The sequence below is a fragment of the Photinus pyralis genome, unplaced genomic scaffold (genome assembly GCF_008802855.1).
Source record: "Photinus pyralis isolate 1611_PpyrPB1 unplaced genomic scaffold, Ppyr1.3 Ppyr1.4_LG5, whole genome shotgun sequence".
Lineage (NCBI taxonomy): Eukaryota > Metazoa > Arthropoda > Insecta > Coleoptera > Lampyridae > Photinus > Photinus pyralis.
This window is the reverse complement of record NW_022170596.1, coordinates 1561668-1583238: the sequence shown is the minus strand read 5'-3', so window position 1 is coordinate 1583238 and position 21571 is coordinate 1561668. Positions and strand designations below refer to the sequence as shown.

At 39.2% G+C, this 21571-nt stretch overlaps 2 protein-coding genes across 9 annotated transcripts; one reads left to right on the top strand and one right to left on the bottom strand.

The window, feature by feature from the left end:
- The first annotated feature begins 2134 nt into the window (after positions 1–2134).
- On the top strand, positions 2135–19197 carry LOC116171586 (GATA-binding factor 5-B-like). 8 transcript variants are annotated; one of them, XM_031488519.1, is made up of 8 exons: positions 3989–4092; positions 9002–9646; positions 9694–10122; positions 18207–18344; positions 18443–18581; positions 18634–18657; positions 18717–18790; positions 18840–18976. In XM_031488519.1, the coding sequence occupies exons 1-7, from the start codon at positions 4087–4089 to the stop codon at positions 18761–18763; spliced, it is 1428 nt and encodes a 475-aa protein (XP_031344379.1). In that variant the 5' UTR covers positions 3989–4086; the 3' UTR covers positions 18764–18790; positions 18840–18976. The 8 variants fall into 8 exon arrangements, with proteins under 8 accessions (XP_031344372.1, XP_031344374.1, XP_031344373.1 ...); XM_031488512.1 differs by lacking the exon at positions 3989–4092 and adding an exon at positions 2135–2306 and having other exon boundaries at positions 18634–18790; positions 18840–19197; XM_031488514.1 differs by lacking the exon at positions 3989–4092 and adding an exon at positions 2922–3032 and having other exon boundaries at positions 18634–18790; positions 18840–19197.
- Positions 13983–15584, bottom strand: LOC116171587 (L-galactose dehydrogenase-like). The gene is made up of 6 exons (XM_031488520.1): positions 15417–15584; positions 15248–15365; positions 15040–15195; positions 14627–14992; positions 14237–14409; positions 13983–14184 (listed from the first exon to the last, which is right to left on the bottom strand). Exons 1-6 carry the CDS (start codon positions 15554–15556, stop codon positions 14115–14117), a joined length of 1023 nt encoding a protein of 340 aa, XP_031344380.1. The 5' UTR covers positions 15557–15584; the 3' UTR covers positions 13983–14114.
- Positions 19198–21571: the final 2374 nt, after the last annotated feature.

Sequence of the window (21571 nt, the reverse complement as noted above, 5' to 3'; positions counted from 1 at the left end):
GCTAGGTGTCCTGGAGAAAGATTGAATTTTTTGCTGAGTGTAGTATGGAATACCCCCCAAACCTTCTGGTAATACGCAAAACGTGTATGAGACTTTTTTGTAGAGCTGATCAAGACACGTTGTATTTAACATTTTTCAAAAAAAAATGCAAATTTAAAAAATAACATTCAAAATTTCTCAAAAACAAAAAACTCTGAAGATGGTTACGTATCGAAATCAAAATAGGACGTTCTCGATTCCCCATCACCCCAAATTTATCGAAAATTGATCACGATTACAATACTTTTCTTTATGCATTTTTTCAGGGGCGGACTGGGTACTTACGGGCCAGGTGGAATTGCATAGGTTACGGACCATTAAAGTATTTAGTAATGAAGGTGGGGGGGGGGGAAGCTCTGTGGTGCACCACAAAGCATTTTTTGCTTCATTTTAGTACTCCCTTTTCGGAAATCAATTACAATACAGTTTTTTTTTCTAATTGCAGCTGATAATTAAAACTTTTGATTGAGACGTCCGATCGAAAAAGTACGATTTGTTTTGGATTCTACGCACCAAAATTAATAAGAAAAAGTGTTTTCCCGAGAAATTTTGGTGCAGTCGATTTTTGGTAAAAAAGGAAGGTTATTATACACTGCCTTTTTTTTGAGCCCGAAAAAAAAATTGTCTCAGATCGACCCGGAAAAAAATGTTCTTATAGAATGTGGCCTGTAGAATCCATAATTTCAAACAGTTCCAAGATTGGGCTACTAGTTCAAAAGTTACAGCCTTTTGAATTTTCTTTCGAAATTGGTTTCTAGTCCATAACTTTTGATTGAGAAGTCCGATCGAAAAAGTACGAATTGTTTTAGATTCTACGCACCAAAATTAATAAGAAAAGGTGTTTTCCCGAGAAATTTTGGTGCAGTCAATTTTTGGTAAAAAAGGAAGGTGCCTTTTTTTGAGCCCGGAAAAAAAAATTGTCTCACATCGACCCGGAAAGAATTTTCTTATAGAATGTGGGCTGTAGAATCCATAATTTCAAACAGTTCCAAGATTGGGCTTCTAGTTCAAAAGTTACAGCCCTTTGAATTTTCTTTCGAAATTGGTTTCTAGTCAGGGGCGGGCCAGGTGGAATTGCGTAGGTTACGGGCCATTAAAGTATTAGTGTAGTAATGATGGTGGCGGGGGGGTAGCTCTGCGGTGCACCACAAAAACATTTTTTGCTTCATTTTAAAGTACTCCTTTTTCGGAAATCAATTACAATACAGGTTTTTTTTTAAATTGCAGCTGATAATTAAAAGTAACAAAATATACAATCCAAACGAGGCGCGTCGCCTATCATTGTATTTCATCACTTTCATGCTACGACAAAAAATGATAAATTCATTGTAAAACACTTCAATTAAAACAGAATTTTTTAATTTTTTAACAACCTAACATCAACCCCAATTAGAGAAACGTGTTAATAACTTATTAATAGTGCAAGAAACTAAATACAGCACATACTTATACATTTCCAACGGGCCATTATGGCAATCGCCACCCGCCCCCTCGGGCCAGTCCGCCCCTGCATTTTTTTTATGTAGTCGGAAAGTAAAATATTTTGAAAAATGTAATTAATTAATGAGGATTATTTTACTTTTTTTAATTTTTTTATAATTTATGTTTTACTTCTTATAAAAATCCCCCCTTGTGAAGGGGTTAGTTTGCTGGGCCTAAAATATAACTTATTTTATGCTCTTATATACGCGTTCTGATGATATCTGCAAAAATATGTGTTGGGTTTTTTACCTATGACTCCATTTTGTGAGTTTTCCTACAGCTGTATAAGCTTATAAAAATTAAATGTTCTTTCGGCCCTTACATTTTAAAGGGCCTAACGTCAAAGGGTTTCAACAAGTTTCTATTTACGAACAATATAGTGAAAGGTAAAGGTTTTTTTCAATAGGAATCGAAATTATTTTCGTAATGTCTCGTTTAGTTTTAATGTTTTAATAAAAAAGAAAAAAAATTTTTCAAGCGCTTTGAAAAAAGGTCTATTAGGTACCTATAGTTTTAATCAAAAATGTATTGTTTTATGGTTATTTCATGTTGAAACTTTCTATTTTAGCGTTTGGTGAAGAAAAACGAACCTCCAACAAGCTATTCGTTCGTTATTTTGGGCTAATCGCAAAAAAATTGTGCTTCTGGCTTGAAAAATTGACACTTTCTCTCGTGAATAAGCCAAAAAGCATTGATTTTCATGACTGTATTGAACAAAATTGCTTAGAATTGGCTAATCTATTCATACTCTGTTCAAGGAAACATTTTTCAACCCTACGATGGGGGTAAGTACAACCTAAATCCAAATTATTACGAAAATCGGTACTGTTTCGCAAAATTATACGGGAAAACGGTGGTCGCACTATTTAATATTGTTGGAGAATGCGTTGACAAGTTTGCAACGGAATTTTTCATCTTAAATCTAGATAGTTATGACTTTTTTGAAAAAATGACTGTACCATACAATTGTCTTTTTTACTTTTTGACCCTGTATATCTCACAAGTTAACAATTTTGGATTCGTTAATGAGTTTCTTAAATAAATAAAACTGTTTGGCATTGGCTGGCTCGTTTAAATTTCAAAAAATATTTTTTAAAAAAACCTTTGCGGGCCTCACCACTTCGAATGGTGAAAGGCAAACAACGTCTAAGGATTTGTCAGTGGATCGCACAACCTGAAAGCAAATAAACCATAAACAGATTCTGCACTTTTTGGAAATGGGTCTCGGCGAAATTATGGAATTCGCCAGCATAAATAATTTAAAAAATTGAATTAAAAAAAGCTCGCCCTTAAATGATTCGTAGATATCCAAACACTCATATATCATATCTCTTATCAAATAATGGAGGGGAGATGTACCGCGCTGCGATTTTCACTTTTATGTATATTTACAATAGGGAAATATACGTATTTTTCCACTGAAAATAGCGTACATTTGAGGTCGTGTGTAACTTAGTTCATTTCTCAATTTCGACGCTTCCATTTCAAAAAAAAAAAGAAAGATCCAACTCGTAAGTACACCTTCAGTTTTTTCTCACTATAACCGGCACGTTTTCTAAGACGAGTTTAATCTAATCTGGCCGAGATACCCGTTTTTATCTTCTCGCACCTGTACCTCCCAAATTTTTGCTCGCGAACCAAAATTTCAGGGAACGCGATTTACAAAATGGCGCACTAATCAATCACTTACGTCACAATTAAGCAAATAGCACCACACCCTTTGGCGCATCAGATAATCATTTTGCCACGTTCATACCTGGGCATACGCGGCAGTTGTTCCTACAGTTTTATTACCTACAGGCACCGTCACTTTTTTTTTGGAGGTAAGTTTTCTCGCTATGGTTTTTTGCATGTTTCGGCCGCCGTTTCATCACTCATCAAGTTCAGTTTAGATACTGTGTTATCCCACTTGCTGCTTTTTAACTGTTAACATATCATTTATGATTACGTTGCTATATAAGTTACCTAAGCAGATATAAACGTATAGTTAAACAGACAACAATAATATCATTTAGATTATATTCTGATATCTAGTGTGCACCGCAGATTTCGTCCCAAAATCCCTTTTGGCTTCCGCCCAAACCCCGCAGGGCAACGTCCTGATAACAATCTAAAATCTACCCTCCAAAAAAATAGTAGGAAGATAATAGTGTTGACAAGATACTGTAGTTTATTATACCGCAGATATAATATCTTTATAGAAAATGTATATAAGGTTAAGGACGACGGTATAAAATTGTACTACCGGCGAGATAGTGCGGCGTGATAATCTTCAAAATATTTAAAAAGGAATCCCCTCGGTAATCTCTTACGAGCGCGCCCATTTTAATAATAAGGGTTAAAATGCGCCATTATAAGAAAGCAGTTATGTCAACAAGATGGCGATGCCGCACCTTGATCACGTGAATCATAAACTACCTATATTTCTACCTTCGCCCAAATAAACGTACTTATGTACATAAGGTAACGTACATGTTTATTATCAGTTTTATTCTAGACGTCTCTAAGGTGAGATGTCCTTATCAGTTAACAAACAGAAGTATTCTACTAAATTAAATCAACGCAATGTTCGTAAGTACCCCGCACGATTTTAAATTTTTTTTTCGAAATTGCGCCATTTTTTTCGTTTAGATACCTTTGCGAAAAACCTCGGCTTCCTTTATTTATAAAATGGTAAATCTGAACGGTATAGAAACGATTAAGTTACAAGTACTTACTTAAAGATAAGAGTTAATATAATAATAATGGTAAAGGTTATTAACAAGATTGATTTTCTTTTGTTTCAAAACATGTTTTTTCCGTTCAAAAAACGAGATAAAGGCTGTACCAAAAGTACGTCTAGAGTTCAGGTTTTCGTTTGTTCTGTTTGTTTAATTAAAATGACAAACACTTCAGTTGAAAAGTGGAGATTTTTGTTTAAAAATTCCACCTAATCTCCTTCATTAATACTGTAGACATACACTTTTTTGGTTTCTTGAAAATAGTCCAGCAACTGGTAGGTCATCTTCAGAATCAAATCTTTGGTCTCGGAGAGTATAGGGCGATCTGCAATTGTCGTGTCGGGAAAATTATAGAGTCTTTTCTTTCGATAAGCAATTGTAAGAGGTTTTAAATAGTCCTTTTTAATGTATTCAATTAACAGTTTCTTCAGAATCCCAAAAAACCGTTCCAAATTTTAAAGTTAAGAATTTCAAGGGTAAATTTAAAGCTACTAAGGTCTTCTAATTTTCAAACCAGGAGTCTCGCTTTAGAATTGCGAGATGAACTATTTTTTTGTGTTCTCTTTTAAGATTTCGACTCAAATTTCCAATTTCATTGATGATTGAAATCATTTTTTTGTACGATCTTGAAAGTCCAAATTTTAAAATTAAAGATTTCAAGCTTAAATTTAAAGCTATTAAGGTCTTCTAATCTTCAAATTTAGAGTTTCGCTTCAGAATTGCGAGATGAACTATTTTGTGTGTTCTCTTTTAAGGTCATGATCTTCAAATTTCCTTATTTGAAATCAATTTTGTACAATCTTGAAGCTCCAAATTTTAAATTGAAGAATTTCAAGTGTAATTTGTAAATTTAAAGCTACTAAGGTCGTCTAATCTTCAAATTTAGAGTTTCGCTTCAGAATTGCGAGATGAACTATTTTTGTGTGTTCTCTTTTAAGGTCATGATCTTCAAATTTCCTTACTTGAAATCAATTTTGTACAATCTTGAAGCTCCAAATTTTAAATTTAAGAATTTCAAGTGTAATTTGTAAATTTAAAGCTATTAAGGTCTTCTAATCTTCAAACCAGGAGTCTCGCTTTAAAATTGCGAGATGAACTATTTTTTTCTGTTTTTTCTTAAAATTATGATCATCACATTTCAACTTTCAAATTTCATTACTTGAAATCACTTTTGTACGATCTTGAAACTTCAAATTTTAAAATTAAAGATTTCAAGCTTAAATTTAAAGCTACTAACGTCTTCTAATCTTCAAACTCGCTTTAGAATTGTGAAATGAACTATTTTTTTGTGCTCTCTTTTAAAATTATGATCTTTAAATTTCAACTTTCAAATTTCATTGCTTGAAATCACTTTTGTACGATCTTGAAAGTCCAAATTTTAAAATTAAAGATTTCAAGCCTAAATTTAAATACTAAGGTCTTCTAATCTTCAAACTCGATTTAGGAATTGTGAAATGAACTAATTTTTTGTGTTCTCTTTTAACATTATGATCTTTAAAATTTCAAATTTCAAATTCCATTGCTTGAAATCATTTTTTGTACGATCTTGAATGTTTAAATTTTAAAATTTCAAGCTTAAACTTAAAGGTACTAAGGTCTTTTAATCTTCAAACTCGCTTTAGAATTGTGAAATGAACTATTTTTGTGTGTTCTCTTTTAAGATTATGATCTTAAAATTTCAACTTTCAAATTTCATTACTTGTAGTCACTTTTGTACGTTCTTGAAAGTCCAAATTTTAAAATTAAAGATTTCAAGCTTAAATTTAAAGTTACTAAGGCCTTCTAATCTTCAAATCTGGATTTTCGCTTCAGATTTGTGAGATGAAATATTGTTGTGTTCTCTTTTAAAGTTCACATTTCCTTACTTAAAATTAATTTTGTACGATCTTGAAGCTCCAAATTTAAAATGAAGGATTTCAAGTGTAAATTTAAAGCTACTAAGGTCTTCTAATCTTGAAACCTGGGGTCTCGCTTTAGAATTACGAGATGAACTGTTTTTTTGTGTTCTCGTTTAAGATTATGATCTTTAAATTTCAACTTTCAAACTTCCTTATTTTAAATGGAACACCCTATATATCATTTCATTTTTAGATTTTACGTAAAATTGTATGTATACCATGTGTCCTATTTTGGTTGAAACTGTAGTGTATTTTAGCTGTTTTTAATGATAGAGACTTCGCGCGACCTTATGCTTCTTTTTTGTGAAACTTTCAATACCACAAACAGAATCAGTCTAGCTAAAGAGTTCTTGAACAAACACTATATTTCCGGGAAAGAAAGCGTTACATCCGCCTTCATTCCTTATCGTCGGTGACTGATCCTTTACCGACTTGATGGCGATCTGGTGGCGCCCCGATGTCGCTCTAGATTTCTAGAATATTCGTTACATGACAATATCATTATTAGTTTTTGAGTTTTTAGTTTTGAGTTTCGCTTTCTTACGCTCATACCCTCACCTCCTTTGATATCTTCGGTCGAGGTTTCTTCGACATCTTTAGTTTCTTCGGCTCCATTTATCGAATCTTCGAGTTTTTCCGATTCTTTCAAGTCCTTCACATTTTCTATGTGTTCTCCTCGATTTCCTTGCTCTCTTTCTTTCGCTTGTCCGCCATAAGCGTAACAATTTGGGGGTGACTGTAAGGCCGAGGGGGTGTGGGGGGTATGAAAAACCCCCCCGTTATACATTCACAAAAGCGCCGAGGCGTAACAACTTGGGGGAGCGGGAGAGTGTAAGACCGGGGGGTCCAGTATACATTCTAGGAAAGAATTATTCTGTGAATCTCCCTGGCCAATTGCCATTAAGAGTTCCGAATTCTCTCCCTTCCTGGATTTTACTAACTTGAGGGGAAGGGGGGGGGTTATTTCATACCCCCCAGACATCCCGGTGTTAGAATCCCTCCTTAATATGTTAAGTCTTCAGTACTCGTGACCATTTTTCCCATTTTTCAAGAGGACTATCGAACTCTCTTTGCCTGAAAGGTGTTCCATATCTCCTTCATTCCCGGTTGCTATTTTGTTTCCAAAAACGTTTAAAAAATAATAAAAATTTGATGATGGGAGAGTGTTAGACCGGTTAGTCTGGGGGAGGAGGGGGGGTATGGAATACCTCCCAGTATATATTCTAGGGAAGAAATATTCTGAGAATCGCTCTCGCCATATGCCATTAAGAGTTCCGAATGATCTACCTTCCTGGATTTTACTTACTTGGGGGGGGGGGGGGGTATTTCATACCCCCCAGACCCCCCGGTGTTAGAATCTCCCCCTAATGTGTTAAGTCTTCGGTACTCGTGACCATTTTTCAAGAGGACTATCGAACTTGCTTTGCTTGAAATGTATTTAATATCTCCCTAATTGCTTCATGGAGTGTACTTACCTAGGAGGTATTCCAGCCCCCCCCCCACCCGGCGTTAAATCCCTCTCTTTCGCTCTTACAATGTGACGCCTTCAGTACTCGTGATCATTTTTTAAGAGGACTATGGAACTTTTTTTGCCTGAGAAGTATTCCATATCTCTCTAATTCTCTGTTGCTGTTTAAAAATTTGATGACTCTCATTGAAAAATGATCACAAGAGTGCAGAAGACGTCACAATTTGGGGGAGAGTGTAAGACCAGGAAGTCTGGGGGGTATGGAATACCTCCCAGTATACATTCTTGGAAAGAAATATTCTGTAAATCCCTCTCACCAATTGCCATTAAGAGTTCTGAATGCTCTACAATAAATTGGGGACGGGTGTAAGACCGGGGGTCTGGGGAGGTATGGAGTACTCCCCAGTATACAGTCAAGAGTGCCGAAAGCGTAACAATTTGGGGGAGAGTTTACGAGCGGGGGGTCTAATACTCCCCAGTATACATTCATAAGAGTGGCGAAACTATTTGGGCGAGAGTGTAAGACCGGGGGTCTGGGGGGGTATACTATTGAATACCCCTCAGTACAAATTCTAGGAAATAAATATTCTGTGAATCCCCCTCGCCAATCGCCATTAAGCTTACCTGGGGGGTATTCCATACCCCCCAGTCCCCCCGGTCTTACACTCTCCTCCAAATTGTTTTCGATACTCTTGTGAATGTACATTAAAAAAAAGAAATATTCCGATGAGATGTACTAAGCAAAAGCTTATGTAGATATTGGTCCTTTTTTGACCCGAATCAAATTTCTTTTCGCTTTCTTTTCGCCTTTTTGAATATTACAATTGTGAGCACTCGCTAAAAATTGGAGCTATCCTTTGAATTTTATGTGGAAGCTGCGACAATGTTATTAGATCGTGAGTAGGTACCTTTTTTGGCATTTTTTCCCGTGTTGATTTCTCATTCCTTAATCCTTATTAACACGTAGGTCGAATTTGCCTTTAAAGCAAATTTGTTTTGGCAAAACTTCACTACCTTCGATGAGTAAAAGTTTAACTTTTACTTACGAAATGATACACATAACGGCGGAAATTGATGCGTCTGTGACACCTACCGATTGTTACACTCGCACTTGTCCCTGTTTGAGCGTTTACACAATTGCTCTACGCCCAGTATGGAACTGACAAACTGGGATTTCTTAAAACGTACTTCTTGAACAAATACAGGAAACGCATGAAACACATATCTACCTACTCCCTTCTTCCTTTTCTCGTTTACCTACGGAAATAAGGATGGAAGATCCCGTAAAATAAGAACATATTTGAACGTTAAACAATTATTTCCCTTTTTCTCGGTCATTGCTTTAGTTATATTTCATAGGAATTGTCTCAGTTTAAAAACTAGTTTATGTTCAGAATATGGAGGAGCACCATCCGGCTTTCAGAAAGGTAAAGTCCGAAGTGCAAGTTAAGCGTGAGAGAAATTCGCCGGTCAGTGAGCACAACATGTCCTCGGTGATCATACGTCGACAGGTCATCACGACCGCGGGCACAATTGAGGAAAACATCGAAGAAGTGAAACACCAGCAAACCGCGGAAGAAGACGGCGCGAAATCTTCCACCCCCAAGCCGATGGGGGCCACGAACAGTCCGCAGCAATTCGAAGGTCAGCTGGAAGTGGGACATTTCCAAGGACAGAGCGAGCAGTACCCCGTGACAAGCCAAGAGTACCAAGTCCACGGTCAGGATGGCCAGTATACTGCCACGGTACAGGTCGCTCCCCACCTCCAGCTGGAGAACGGCCAGTATGTCGAGCAACAAGAAGAAAGGAAAGTGAGGGTGGAATACACCGATCTCGATACGGTCCCGAATTCGCAATACCCCCCAGGCGCCCACTTCGCCAACGAAAACGCTCAATTTATCTCGCAACAGCCGACGAGCCAACAACCGCAGTTCCAGCAATTCCAAAATTTCGCGATAACGAGGGGAAGCGACGAAAGCCCCCCGACGCCTGTCCTGTACAAAAGCGACCCCAACCTGGCCTCCTCGCGGATATTTCAAGTGAGTATTTCCTTTGCCGGTAAACCGTCCATATCGTACTCTTCCAGGGTTCCTACGAAATACAAAATACTCAAGCCGGTTCCGCGAACGGCGGCCAAGTCACGCTGATCGGCCACGGCGGCAACAGCTACCAGTACACGGTACCGGCGAACTCCAACTGGGCGTCGACCGCCACCATCTCGACGTCCGAATTCAACGCGTACCCCTCGACGAGCCACCATCAGGCCGCCGAGGGTATCGCGTATCAGAACTTCTCGGGCGCGACCGGCCCGAACTCGTGGTCGCAGCTGGACGAGGCGTACGAGGGACACATACCGGAGATCGAGGTGAAGGAGTGCGTCAACTGCGGGGCGAGCATCACGCCGCTTTGGCGCCGAGACGGCACCGGACACTACCTGTGCAACGCGTGCGGACTGTACAACCGAATCAACGGAGTCAACCGACCTCCTGTACGTACAACCAAAAAACCTACTACGGTAAGTTTAGTTGGAAATGTTTGTCAAAATTTCCAACTATTGCGGCCCAGAATTGTTCAAATCCATAGACGCCGGGGGGGGGGGGGGGGCTAGCTTCAATTACTAAAGGAAAAACCCTGATTTTCCTACCACAATTTACGAATATTCTTTACTTTAGAATATCCCCCCCCCACCCTCTCAAGAGGCTCAATAGAACTCGTTTGCGCCCTTTAAAGAATTATACCTACTCTGAATTCCATAGTACGAGTAAATTTTAGATAAAAAAACAAAATGGCTCCCATTTTTGCGCTCGTTCCGTTAAATTTTGAGTGAGTCTGAAAATGTCATAAAAAAGGTCTCTCCCTCTTCCTAGAATAATGGGAGTAGAATAGAAACGGAAAGGTGGTCCAAACTGAACATTTTTTAACACCCGAAATGGCTGTTTTGTGTGACTTTTTGCGCCAATTGCTAAATTTTGTGCGCCTTTCGTTTTCGAGGAACAAAATTGAAGAAGCAAAAGCGGTTGTGACAGTAGGTGGATTGGAAGAACTCATCGAGACGCTACTGATTCTGAAGATTTGCTTTGAAGATCTTCTATGTTATTGGCGCCCCAAGAAATGGAAGATGACGATCGCGGGAAAAACTTGCAAAGGCTAAAAAGTGAAAGAAACTGAAGCAAAAGATGGTGCAATCTGAAAATAGTGAAAGTAATGATGTAACCAAAAAGTGGGTGTATACAGGGTGAGTTTTTTAAAGTGCTACAAGGCGATATATTTAGTTTTAAATATTTTTATGAAATCCTGATGACTTAATAAAGAGTTGGGGGTAATTGTAAACTTTATTTCTTTTATGGGGGGGGGGGGGGGCACCTGTGTTCAAATATGTCATAGAAAATAATTACGGTTCCGTATTGTATAATGGAGTGAACCGAAAAAACTCGTGGTTGTGGTTGATCCATGCTCTAAATGGGGGTGAAGAACTATAAAGGAAATAAGGGACTCAATTCCTCATGGATCCATGGGGAAGGTTTTGAGGAATTCTGAGGTTTTGAGGAAATTGAAGCTTGGTTTTTTGCCCATAACTTTTGATTGAGACGTCTAATCGAAAAAGTACGGATCGTTTTGGATTCTACGCACCCAAATTAATAAGAAAAAGTTTTTTCCCGAGAAATTTTGGTGCAGTCGATTTTTGGTAAAAAAGGAAGGTTATACAGTGCGTTTTTTTGGCTCGAACAAAAAATTGTCTCAGATCGACCGGAAAAAAATATTTTCTTATCGAATGTGGCCTGTAGAATCCATAATTCCAAACAGTTCCAAGATCGGACTACTAGATCAAAAGTTACAGCCCTTTAAATTTTTTGTCGAAATTGGTTTTTTGCCCATAACCTTTGATTGAGACGTCTAATCGAAAAAGTACGAATCGTTTTGGATTCTACGCACCCAGATTAATAAGAAAAAGTTTTTTCCCGAGAAATTTTGGTGCAGTCGATTTTTGGTAAAAAAGGAAGGTTATAATACACTGCGTTTTTTTTGGCTCGAACAAAAAATTGTCTCAGATCGACCGGAAAAAAATATTTTCTTATAGAATGTGGCCTGTAGAATCCATAATTTTTTTTGGCTCGAACAAAAAAATTGTCTCAGATCGACCGGAAAAAAATATTTTCTTATAGAATGTGGCCTGTAGAATCCATAATTTCAAACAGTTCCAAGATCGGGCTACTAGATCAAAAGTTACAGCCCTTTGAATTTTTTGTCGAAATTGGTTTTTTGCCCATCACTTTTGATTGAGACGTCTAATCGAAAAAGTACGAATCGTTTTGGATTCTACGCACCAAAATTAATAAGAAAAAGTTTTTTCCCGAGAAATTTTGGTGCAGTCGATTTTTGGTAATAAAGGGAGGTTTTTTGGCACGACACTATTAAAATTTAAAGAATCTGAAAAATTGAAAAAAATTCTAGAAACGGATGTAGGTATCCTAAAGATACTGAAGGATAAAAAACCGCAAAGCATCCAAAACATGTGAAGAAATAGGAATTGGGTACATATAAGATTCTGACAACTATAAACAAATCAAAATAACAAACAAATTCAAAGGATGTAATAGATCAGAAAAAATTGAAAGGAATCGAAGGATACAAAGGATTGAAAGTTCCCAAGAATCAGAGGAACTCTAACATCCGAACAGTTCTAAAAATCTCTTGAATCTAAAACATCTAAGAATCTGAAGAATAAAGACCCTACGGAACCTAAATCCAAGGAACCCAGAGAATCTAAGGAATTGAAGAATCTGTAGAACAGAAAAATGGAGAGAATCCGAAGCAATTAAAGATCCCTAAAATTCGAGGAGGCTACAGAAGATTTCCAAAAACTCAAAAAATCAGTACTCGAAGAATTGAAGAAAAATGTCATTGTGACACATTCTGTGAAAAATCCATATTCATGGAATGAAGACACAAACCGTGAACGCAAGAAGACAAAGGCGGATTTATCTTTGTGTTGTGCATGTTTCTGCAACGTATACAGGGTGTATGTAAATAATTGGGTGGTAGGGGGACTAAAATAAACAATTTTTGCTTAAAAAAAAATAATATCCTGCAAGCCTTAAAATTGCATTTCTTCCTTAATTTAATACATGGAAGAATAGCTCTGCCTAGATTTTTCCAGTCGAATTTTTTTTTAATTTTTGGATTTGTAATTACCCCTTTTTTGGGTAGCGGCATCCGACTCTAAATTTTCCACTCAAAAAAGTAAGTACGGATCCCTTCGAGTTCCACTTTGTAACGGTTTTTTTTGTTGCCATGCTTGGCATGTAGGTATGAATTTTATTATACAGGGTGATCCTAGGCGGTCGATAGCTCCAAAATTTTTTTCAAACAAAATTATAAAATATCTAAAGTTTCAGATTCATGAATGGCCAATTAAGGTCCTTGGTGATTTTGTGACCATTGTGCAGGACACTAACTTAGCGGCACACCTTCTCTTTTAAATTCAAAAACGACAAATGTCATTTTTTACATAAAACCAAGACATTACGGAACACCTTGTATGCCTAACAATGTTTCACAAAACGTATGTTTTTCTAGTCTCAACCATTTTGGGCACTATCGGCTGCCTATACAGAAGGTTGACTCCCGCTGTATATTGTATAGTCGTTTGGTTTTCTAGGATTTATTTAAGAAAACGAAACCAAAGAATCAATATTAATATGCAGCTAATTTGAAATGTAACTCCATACTTAAAGACGGACACGAGGTAATAAAAACAAGGGTTTGGGTTCTGTAAAACTTTCTTGGGGGAGAAAAAAGGGGATAGGCTTCCTTTGCTTTTGCGTCCATGTCTTAGGTAAAAAGCATTTTCGCGTTTCCTTGATTTCCTCCACCGAAAAACTACCGGTCCATTTTTCCCAATGACCAAACCGAGCCAAAGTCCCAAAATGTACTTTTTTTTCCTGACTTTTTGGGTATGGCCTTTTCCCTAAACCGGGGGTGTCCAAAATTCCGATTTTGAGTGGAGAGCTGTGTTGAGGTTGCCTTCATAATTGAAAATGAAAAAATGACTAAGGTGGCTGCTCCCCAGCAGCAATACCAACATGCTATATACAAAATTTAAATAAAAATTAATACTGGAATAATTAATAATTAACTAATTCATTAGTTAAATGGCAGAATGCAAGACTGCTTCATCGCACTATACCTACATTATACTAGTGTAACGCAAATGTGGTAGTACCTTTGTATATATCTGTGCTAATTTTGCAAGCATTATTAGATGTGCTCAAACTTAAGAAAATATTTTTATAATATTAGGAAACTATAATAAACAATACTAGAAAAAACATTCAACAGTTTCATGGCTAAAAGTAAACAGCCGTGTTTTTAATACTTTTTTTTAAGATGCTTTATAATGTGCTCTAGAATTTTAATCTACACTGAATGTACTTGATTTACAATTCATTTTATATAAGAGAACTACAGTATACTACAAAAATATCGAAGTACTTCTCTGCAGTGGCTCTATGGCAAAGTCTCTTTAAATTTGTTATTTTCTTGCTCCCAATTTCCTATCTTCAATTTTGAAAAAAATCTAAAAAAGACAGTCAGTCAGTGGCTTTTGCATAAATGAGTTTACTACTTACCTCATTTGTACATCAGTCAGCACCTGCTGCTCATGAGAGTCTATACCATTGTACAAAACATCCAAATTGGCACATACCAAGTCCACATGGTTCATGCCGATTAAAGTGGTGTCCGGACCTGACTGCTGGTAACAGTAGTGTGTAGCTAATCTTGCTAGGCTAACGTTATTAGCCTATAAAAATGTTGACTTTGAGTAGGGCACATTTGAATCCCTTTTTTTATATGCATTGAACTATACACATAGTGGAACACAGGACGTTGACTGTACATCTCAATCTCTGTTGCTTTTAGGTCTATGATTTTCTGCATTTTTGCTCCAATATACTCATAGTTCAAGAAATAAATCTTACTCTAAAGTATTGCCAACCGCCTAACTTCAGGACACTAACCTTACAGTATTCATTGGCTTCAACGCAAATATCTTTAATAAATTGCGGTGCCGGATGCCAAGGTTGTGGACCTTCATCAGTCAGGAGCCCCAAGCAAAGCCCTGCCGCGTTAATAACACCTAAATCCCTCGCTTTAAAATCGGGCAAATACTGTTGAAGGGTGGTATCGATAAGCGACAAACGGCAGTAGCTCAGAACTGTATCAATTTTAACACGGCTCTTCTCAATGCACTCGGCCAAGGTGAACACTGAGTATCCGGTAACACCGATAAATTTAGCTTTACCAGTCCTACGTGCCTCGTCCAGAACCGGTAGAGTCTCCTGAAGAACGGTACTCAACGACTTATCATACTCAATGTCGTGCACCTACAAACTGTTGAAAAGCTCTAACGATAAAAGTAACGTAGATTTACCTGCAATAAATCGATGTACTCGACTCCCAACTTTTTCAAGCTAAGTTCGATGCTCTCTCTAGTTTTACCGGCGGAAAAATCAAACATCAGTTTCGGATGATACCGCCCAACCTTGGTTGAAAGATAGTAGGCTTGTCGAGGGATCCCTTCCAAACACTATTTGCAAATTACACGTAAATTTCACGGAGAAACCCCGGCATTTGCTCACCTTCCCTAAAACTTCCTCAGAGACCCCGTGACCGTACAAAGGTGCCGTGTCAATGAAATTGACTCCAGATTTAATCGCCCTATGTAAAGCTTCCTTGCATTGGTCGATCGAATAATCGCTAACGAGATCAGTTAAGTTACTTTGCGACGTCAAGATTATATTTAGTCACCCGTATTGTGGGCAAAATCCACTCGTTCCAATTGAAAGATGCGAAACCAACAAACCGGTTGCGCCAAACCGATTGTATTTCATCCGTCGTACCGCGGCTTCATCGTGGAAACCTGCTACAAACGTCGGTGGTAAGATCATGTTTGAAAGACTATCCACATTAAATTCATTCACGGTTGCGAAATAGAATAAATTATGTAACTTATGATAATGGTTAATGTTCTTTAATTGGTCACATGAAAAATCGCCGAGGATTCCCCTAGGTCAAGGATGGGGAAATATGCATAATACGCACATCTATATTCTAAAAACAAATTAATGATGATGACTGAGCGTTTTGCAAATTTCTTCCACTAATTTGGAGCCAAATTTCGACGCTATAATTAACGAACAGTCAGAATTGCCTTTATCATACTCAGGACAAGCTGATTTTTTGTTGTTACTTATAGTAAATCCTCTTTGGCCCGCTGACATGCTGTAATTATCTTATGTGGCCCTCTTTTAAATTTATTTTCCCATCCGTGCCCTAGTGGCTAGTAGCACTCCATCCTGGGATAATTCGGCCCTAGGCCCTAGATCTCATGTAACCGCGGTTGAGTTTTTTTATATAGATTTTTTGATGTTTTTTAGGAGTAAAACAAACATTTGATCCTGTATCCTGTGTCGCTCTCGGGTCCGTTAACTTGCCCCCCCCCCCCCACTGAGAGATTTGATAGTCGTATTATTTTGAAATGAATGCGCCCGTTATGCGCCACCAATAATAACCCTTGCACCATTATCGTTTTTTAGAAATCCGAAAAAACATTTGGGGGGGGCCAAGTGAACGTAGCCCCCAGTACGTATTTTGTCCCTTGTAACTAGGTCACCTGATACATTTGGTTATGCGCTCAATTGCGCCACTTGAATTAAAGCTAGCGCCATTACGATTAAGCCGTGACAAATTTTCAAAAAGTGGGGGGGCCAACTTAACGTTTTTAAAAGTTACTTTTTTTTTAACATCTTTTCATACGAAATTGTACTCTCAGGTATGCGCTGAAATGCGCCGTAAAAAGATATCTTTGCGCCATTATTGTTTTTTGGTTATCCTTAAATATATTTGGGGGGGGGGGCCAAGTGAACGGAATCCCCCATAACGCATTTTGCTACCGGTATTTGTGCCACTTGATACATCTGGTTATGAGCTCAATTGCGCCACTTGAATTAAAGCTAGCGCCATTACGGTTAAGCCATAAAAAATTTTTAAAAAGTGGGGGGGGGCTAACTTAACGTTTTCAAAAGTTACGTTTTTTAACATGTTTTTTCTACTACATCGTACCTTTCATCATGCGCTAAAATGTGCCGTAAACAAAAATCTTGGCGCCATTATAGTGTTTCAGAAACACTATACAGGGTGTTTTTTTGGGAGCTTTAGTTAAACGATTCTGGGAAAGTAAAATAGGTAGGTTTTTAAAAATTTGTACTTAGGAGTTACTCCGAACGCCGAATCGATGTAAAATATTTTCAAAATGGACGCACTTCCGGAAATAACTTTTGAAAACGCTAAGTTAGACTCTCCACTTTTTAAAAATTTTTTATGGCTTAACCGTAATGGCGCTAGCTTTAATTCAAGTGGCGCAATTGAGCTCATAACCAGATGTATCAAGTGGCACAAATACCGGTAGCAAAATGCGTTATGGGGGATTCCGTTCACTTGCCCCCCCCCCCAAATATATTTAAGGATAACCAAAAAACAATAATGGCGCAAAGATATCTTTTTACGGCGCATTTCAGCGCATACCTGAGAGTACAATTTCGTATGAAAAGATGTTAAAAAAGAGTAACTTTTAAAAACGTTAAGTTGGACCCCCCGCTTTTTGAAAATTTGTCACGGCTTAATCGTAATGGCGCTAGCTTTAATTCAAATGGCGCAATTGAGCGCATAACCAAATGTATCAGGTGACCTAGTTACAAGGGACAAAATACGTACTGGGTTTTTTCGGATTTCTAAAAAACGATAATGGCGCAAGAGTTACTATTGGTGGCGCATAACAGGCGCATTCATTTCAAAATAATACGACTATCAAATCTCTCAGTGGGGGGGCCAAGTTAACGGACCCGTCGCTCTCGCTGTTTGTGTTTACGTTTATTACGTTTCCTTGAAACTGCACAGAATTTTGTGGAATGAATAGTTCAACAACTCTCATAATAGTTCAAAGTGTCATTTTACAGTTGACCTACTACATATTTTTTTTTCCTGCAGGAATATTTAAAACCAAACGTCTCTCGCCTCTTTCTCTTTTCTGGCATTCCCCAAGTCTCACAAAAAGGTTTGCTTTAAAAATGCATACTATTGGTTCGGCGGAAAAGGACTGAGAAACCGAGTCGATAAAAGAGCCGGAAAAGATGTTCGCAGAAGCTTTAAAGAAACCAAAACCAAGTGAAAGAAAATGAACAAATAGCAAGATGTAACAAATATAATGGGAACGATAGAGAGAAAGGGAGATAGAGAAGAGAGAAAGATGAAGATATGATGAAATTGCGTCGTAAAGCAACAACAAATTAAAGAGTAAACAGAGGCGTTGAGTGAAAAGCTCAAAAACGAAAGGCACGAAATGTAGGGCATGTCGCAAATTATCTCAGACGGTATCAATTCAGAGGTGTCAACTTATCTCACATATGTCAAATTATACAGGGTTTCAAAAAATTGGGCGGCCGAAGGACCAAAAACTCTATTGTGTTATAGTACTAAAATCTAAATATTTTTATATAGCTATACTAATAAAGCAAAGAATTTGATGAAACATGTTATTAGCTTGAATTTCAGAATGGAAACCGCCGTTCTGGTGTTTGTTGTGCAAATTGCAGTACAAGAACGACCACCCTCTGGCGAAGAAACAACCAGGGCGAACCCGTCTGCAACGCGTGCGGCCTCTATTTCAAGCTGCACAGCGTAAGTAAACCAAATAGAGCCCATCCCATCCAATTTCCGTTTAAACAACAATTGCCCCAATTATCTTTAAACAAATAACACTCGTTTTCTTTTTGAAGGTGAACCGTCCGCTCAGCATGAAGAAGGAGGGCATCCAGACCAGAAAGCGAAAGCCGAAGAACGCGTCGTCCGGACATCCAAACCATCTGCCATCGCTGGCTTCCGGATCGGGTTTGGCCCTCCAATCGCGTGCTTTAAGTATGTATCCGTCCGCACGCCTAATTTTGCAAAATCGATTGGAAACTTTTAGTGATACCGAACACCATGTACCAAGGTAATATTCCAGCAGAACTAACAACGAACGACCAATACCAATTTCCATTAACAATTCAGCATCAACAGGGCCAGAGCACTCACACCATCAGACTTCCCAGCGCTGAACACATCAATCGCCAGGCAATTTTAAAGTAACGGTTTAGCCGTAGTTGTAGTCAGTTTGGTAACGTTTCTTTTAAGTTTACCACCCCTCGAGCCGGTGATGATCCCTCGCACGGTCGACGAGCAGGCAACCGTAATTACCTCAACGTCAACGGCGAACGATCTACATCGATCCGATTACAGCCACTCACCCAAACCGAACGCCAAATGACCTTTTTGACAATTTCAGCTTTTTTTTTACTAAGTATACAGATAAGAACTCTAGTCCGATGAATACCTATAAGCGTTTTCATTTAAAAATTGCGACTTGTTCAACAAAAATATGTCGATTAAGCGAAAAGTATTTATTGTTCCTTTCACGATCAGTGAGAATTGGTACCTACTTCTGTACTTTTTGTAATGTTTTTTTTTTTAATATTACAGATATCTATAATAACCGACATTTCCGCACTCCTACATTACAATCCTATCAAACTGATTGGCGCACTCATGACTCGTAACTGCATCGCTCGATTGCGCCTCGTGCTGTAACAATCGCGTGTATTGGTTTGCATTGGAAATAACATTCCAAATTTCGACGACAGTAATTGGACAATATGTGAAAATTATCCAATTTTGATAAGTACAGTTTTTTTGGTCAATATATCATCGCGGTAGTAGTTAAGAGAAGAGAAAAGAATTTTTTGCGGTTATTTATGTGCGATTTTGCAAAAACGTTACCGTATACAACAACTTACGTTCACACCTTATGATATATAACATATTTAACTAGATCGGAATAGAGCTCGCTGCGCTCGCTCCGACCGATCACGGGATTTCGTTTCCGACGCCGTTTTGGTATCACCCGCCGAATTCGGTGCGACGACGGACACGGACATTTGCGTGTCGTATTGTATAAGGTAAAAAAGCGGCACAATTCGATTCGGCTTAAAAAGAACCAACATATTGGTCAGCTCTTCTTTAGTCAATTTCATCGTATAGGTTGGTAAAAATGCATGCTTCGCATTTTAAGTCTCGGCTAGAATGAGTTTCTCATAAATACCGCCGAAAATAAGAAAGTTACGTTTTGCGACCGCGCCGCCTCGCCTCTCACACGTACCCAATTTGCCATCGATTCTAAAATGTGGACGAGTAATATGTAAAAAACTGCGTCGTTCTAACTCTCGGCGTCTCCGCATAAACGTCAAAATATGAAGAATGCGCATTCCGAAAGCAATGAAGTGTGGGGTTGGTGGAGACATAAGACCCTAAAGTAGTTGCCATCCTGCCTTACGCTTTTTATAGAACCGTAGAGCCGTTGGCACATCGCTCGGCTTCGCCTCGCAGTTAGAAACACAAAAGAAGGCGTTGCTCGGCTTCGGCGACTGCGCCGCCTTGCCTCACCCGTATACCGAAATCGCCGTCGATTCTAGAATGTGGACGAGTAATGTGGGAGACCAACATCGAAAACCGCATCGTTCTAACCCTCGACGTTCTCGAATTAACGCCAAATTATGGAAAAAGTGCCATCTGTATGCAATTAAGAGGGGGGGGGGGGGAGGGGGTAGGTTAACGTAAAATTCTAATGTAGATGCTACCCGGTTTTTGTAGAATTGCTCGCGTAGAATCTTTGCCCAGTTGCTCGGCTTCGCCTCGCTCGTTGCGTCGCAAAAAAAGGCATTGTTCGGCTTCGGCGGCTGCGCCGCCTCGCCTCGCGCGTTTTTATTCGATTCACCGTCGATTCTAGAACGCGACCGATCAATATAGGAGACCGACGTAAAATACCGCACCGCTCTATCTTTCGGCGATCCCGAATAAACGCCAAAATATGAAATCTACCGATGAAGAGAGGGTGGGGAGGAGGGAGTGTCGGATGTGAAGTCGAGGGATACAAGTACGACCCCAGAATAAAAAACCGCATCGTTCTAACCCTCGACGTTCCCGAATAAACTCCAAAATATGAAATCTACCGATGAGGAGAGAGTGGGGAGGGAGAGGGAGAGTCGGAAGTGAGGTCTGGGGATACAAATACGACCCCAAAGTAAAAAACCGCATCGTTCTAACCCTCGCGGTTTCCGAATAAACGTCAAAACGACGAAAAAGTATCGTTTAACGGCCCGGGGGTGGTTAACGGGGAGGTGCGCGGGTGCGAAAGGGGCGTCGGGGGATAGACATCGGAGACTTCCCGAAAACTTACCCTTCCCGAGGACGCTCGGCCGCCGTAAATATTTTTTACGGGCGATTATTCCACGTCTCGAATTCGGTCCGACTCTCTTTAAAAATTCACCCCTCTCGCACCCCTCGACGAAGGGGGTCGTGCGGTACGCCGTAAGTCGGGGGAGGTTCGGGGCGAGTTCGAGCTGCGGAAAGTTTTTCTTAGGTCGTCGGGTATTCGCGTCGCGAAGGATAAAGTGGAGCGACGTCGACGACGCCCAACTTTGCACCCTCCTACCCCCCAAACAAACTCATAGCCGGTATGGCGACCCCATACGTTAGGAGCGGGACCTTCCGGACTTTACGTCGTCGGATGCGATTCGAAAGAAAAAAGTGGTCACGTCTTTCCCCTCCCGTTTTCTCGTACGCGTCCTCCCCCGCTGGGGGGGGTGTCGCGAGTTTCGCGATCGCGTCTTTCGAAAGCCTCGACCCTCCTACCCCCCCCCCCTATCCGCGAGCTCGATTTTTCGAGTTTGACGGGCGACCCTCTGCGAATTTTTTTCCGGAAGCGCATTTTTGGGGGGGTAGCGGCGGGGGGGGGGGACAAATTTTCCTGGGGTAGCGGCGCATCGTAAAAGTCTCACCGTCGGAATTCGAGGCTCGTGTAAAAATTTGGC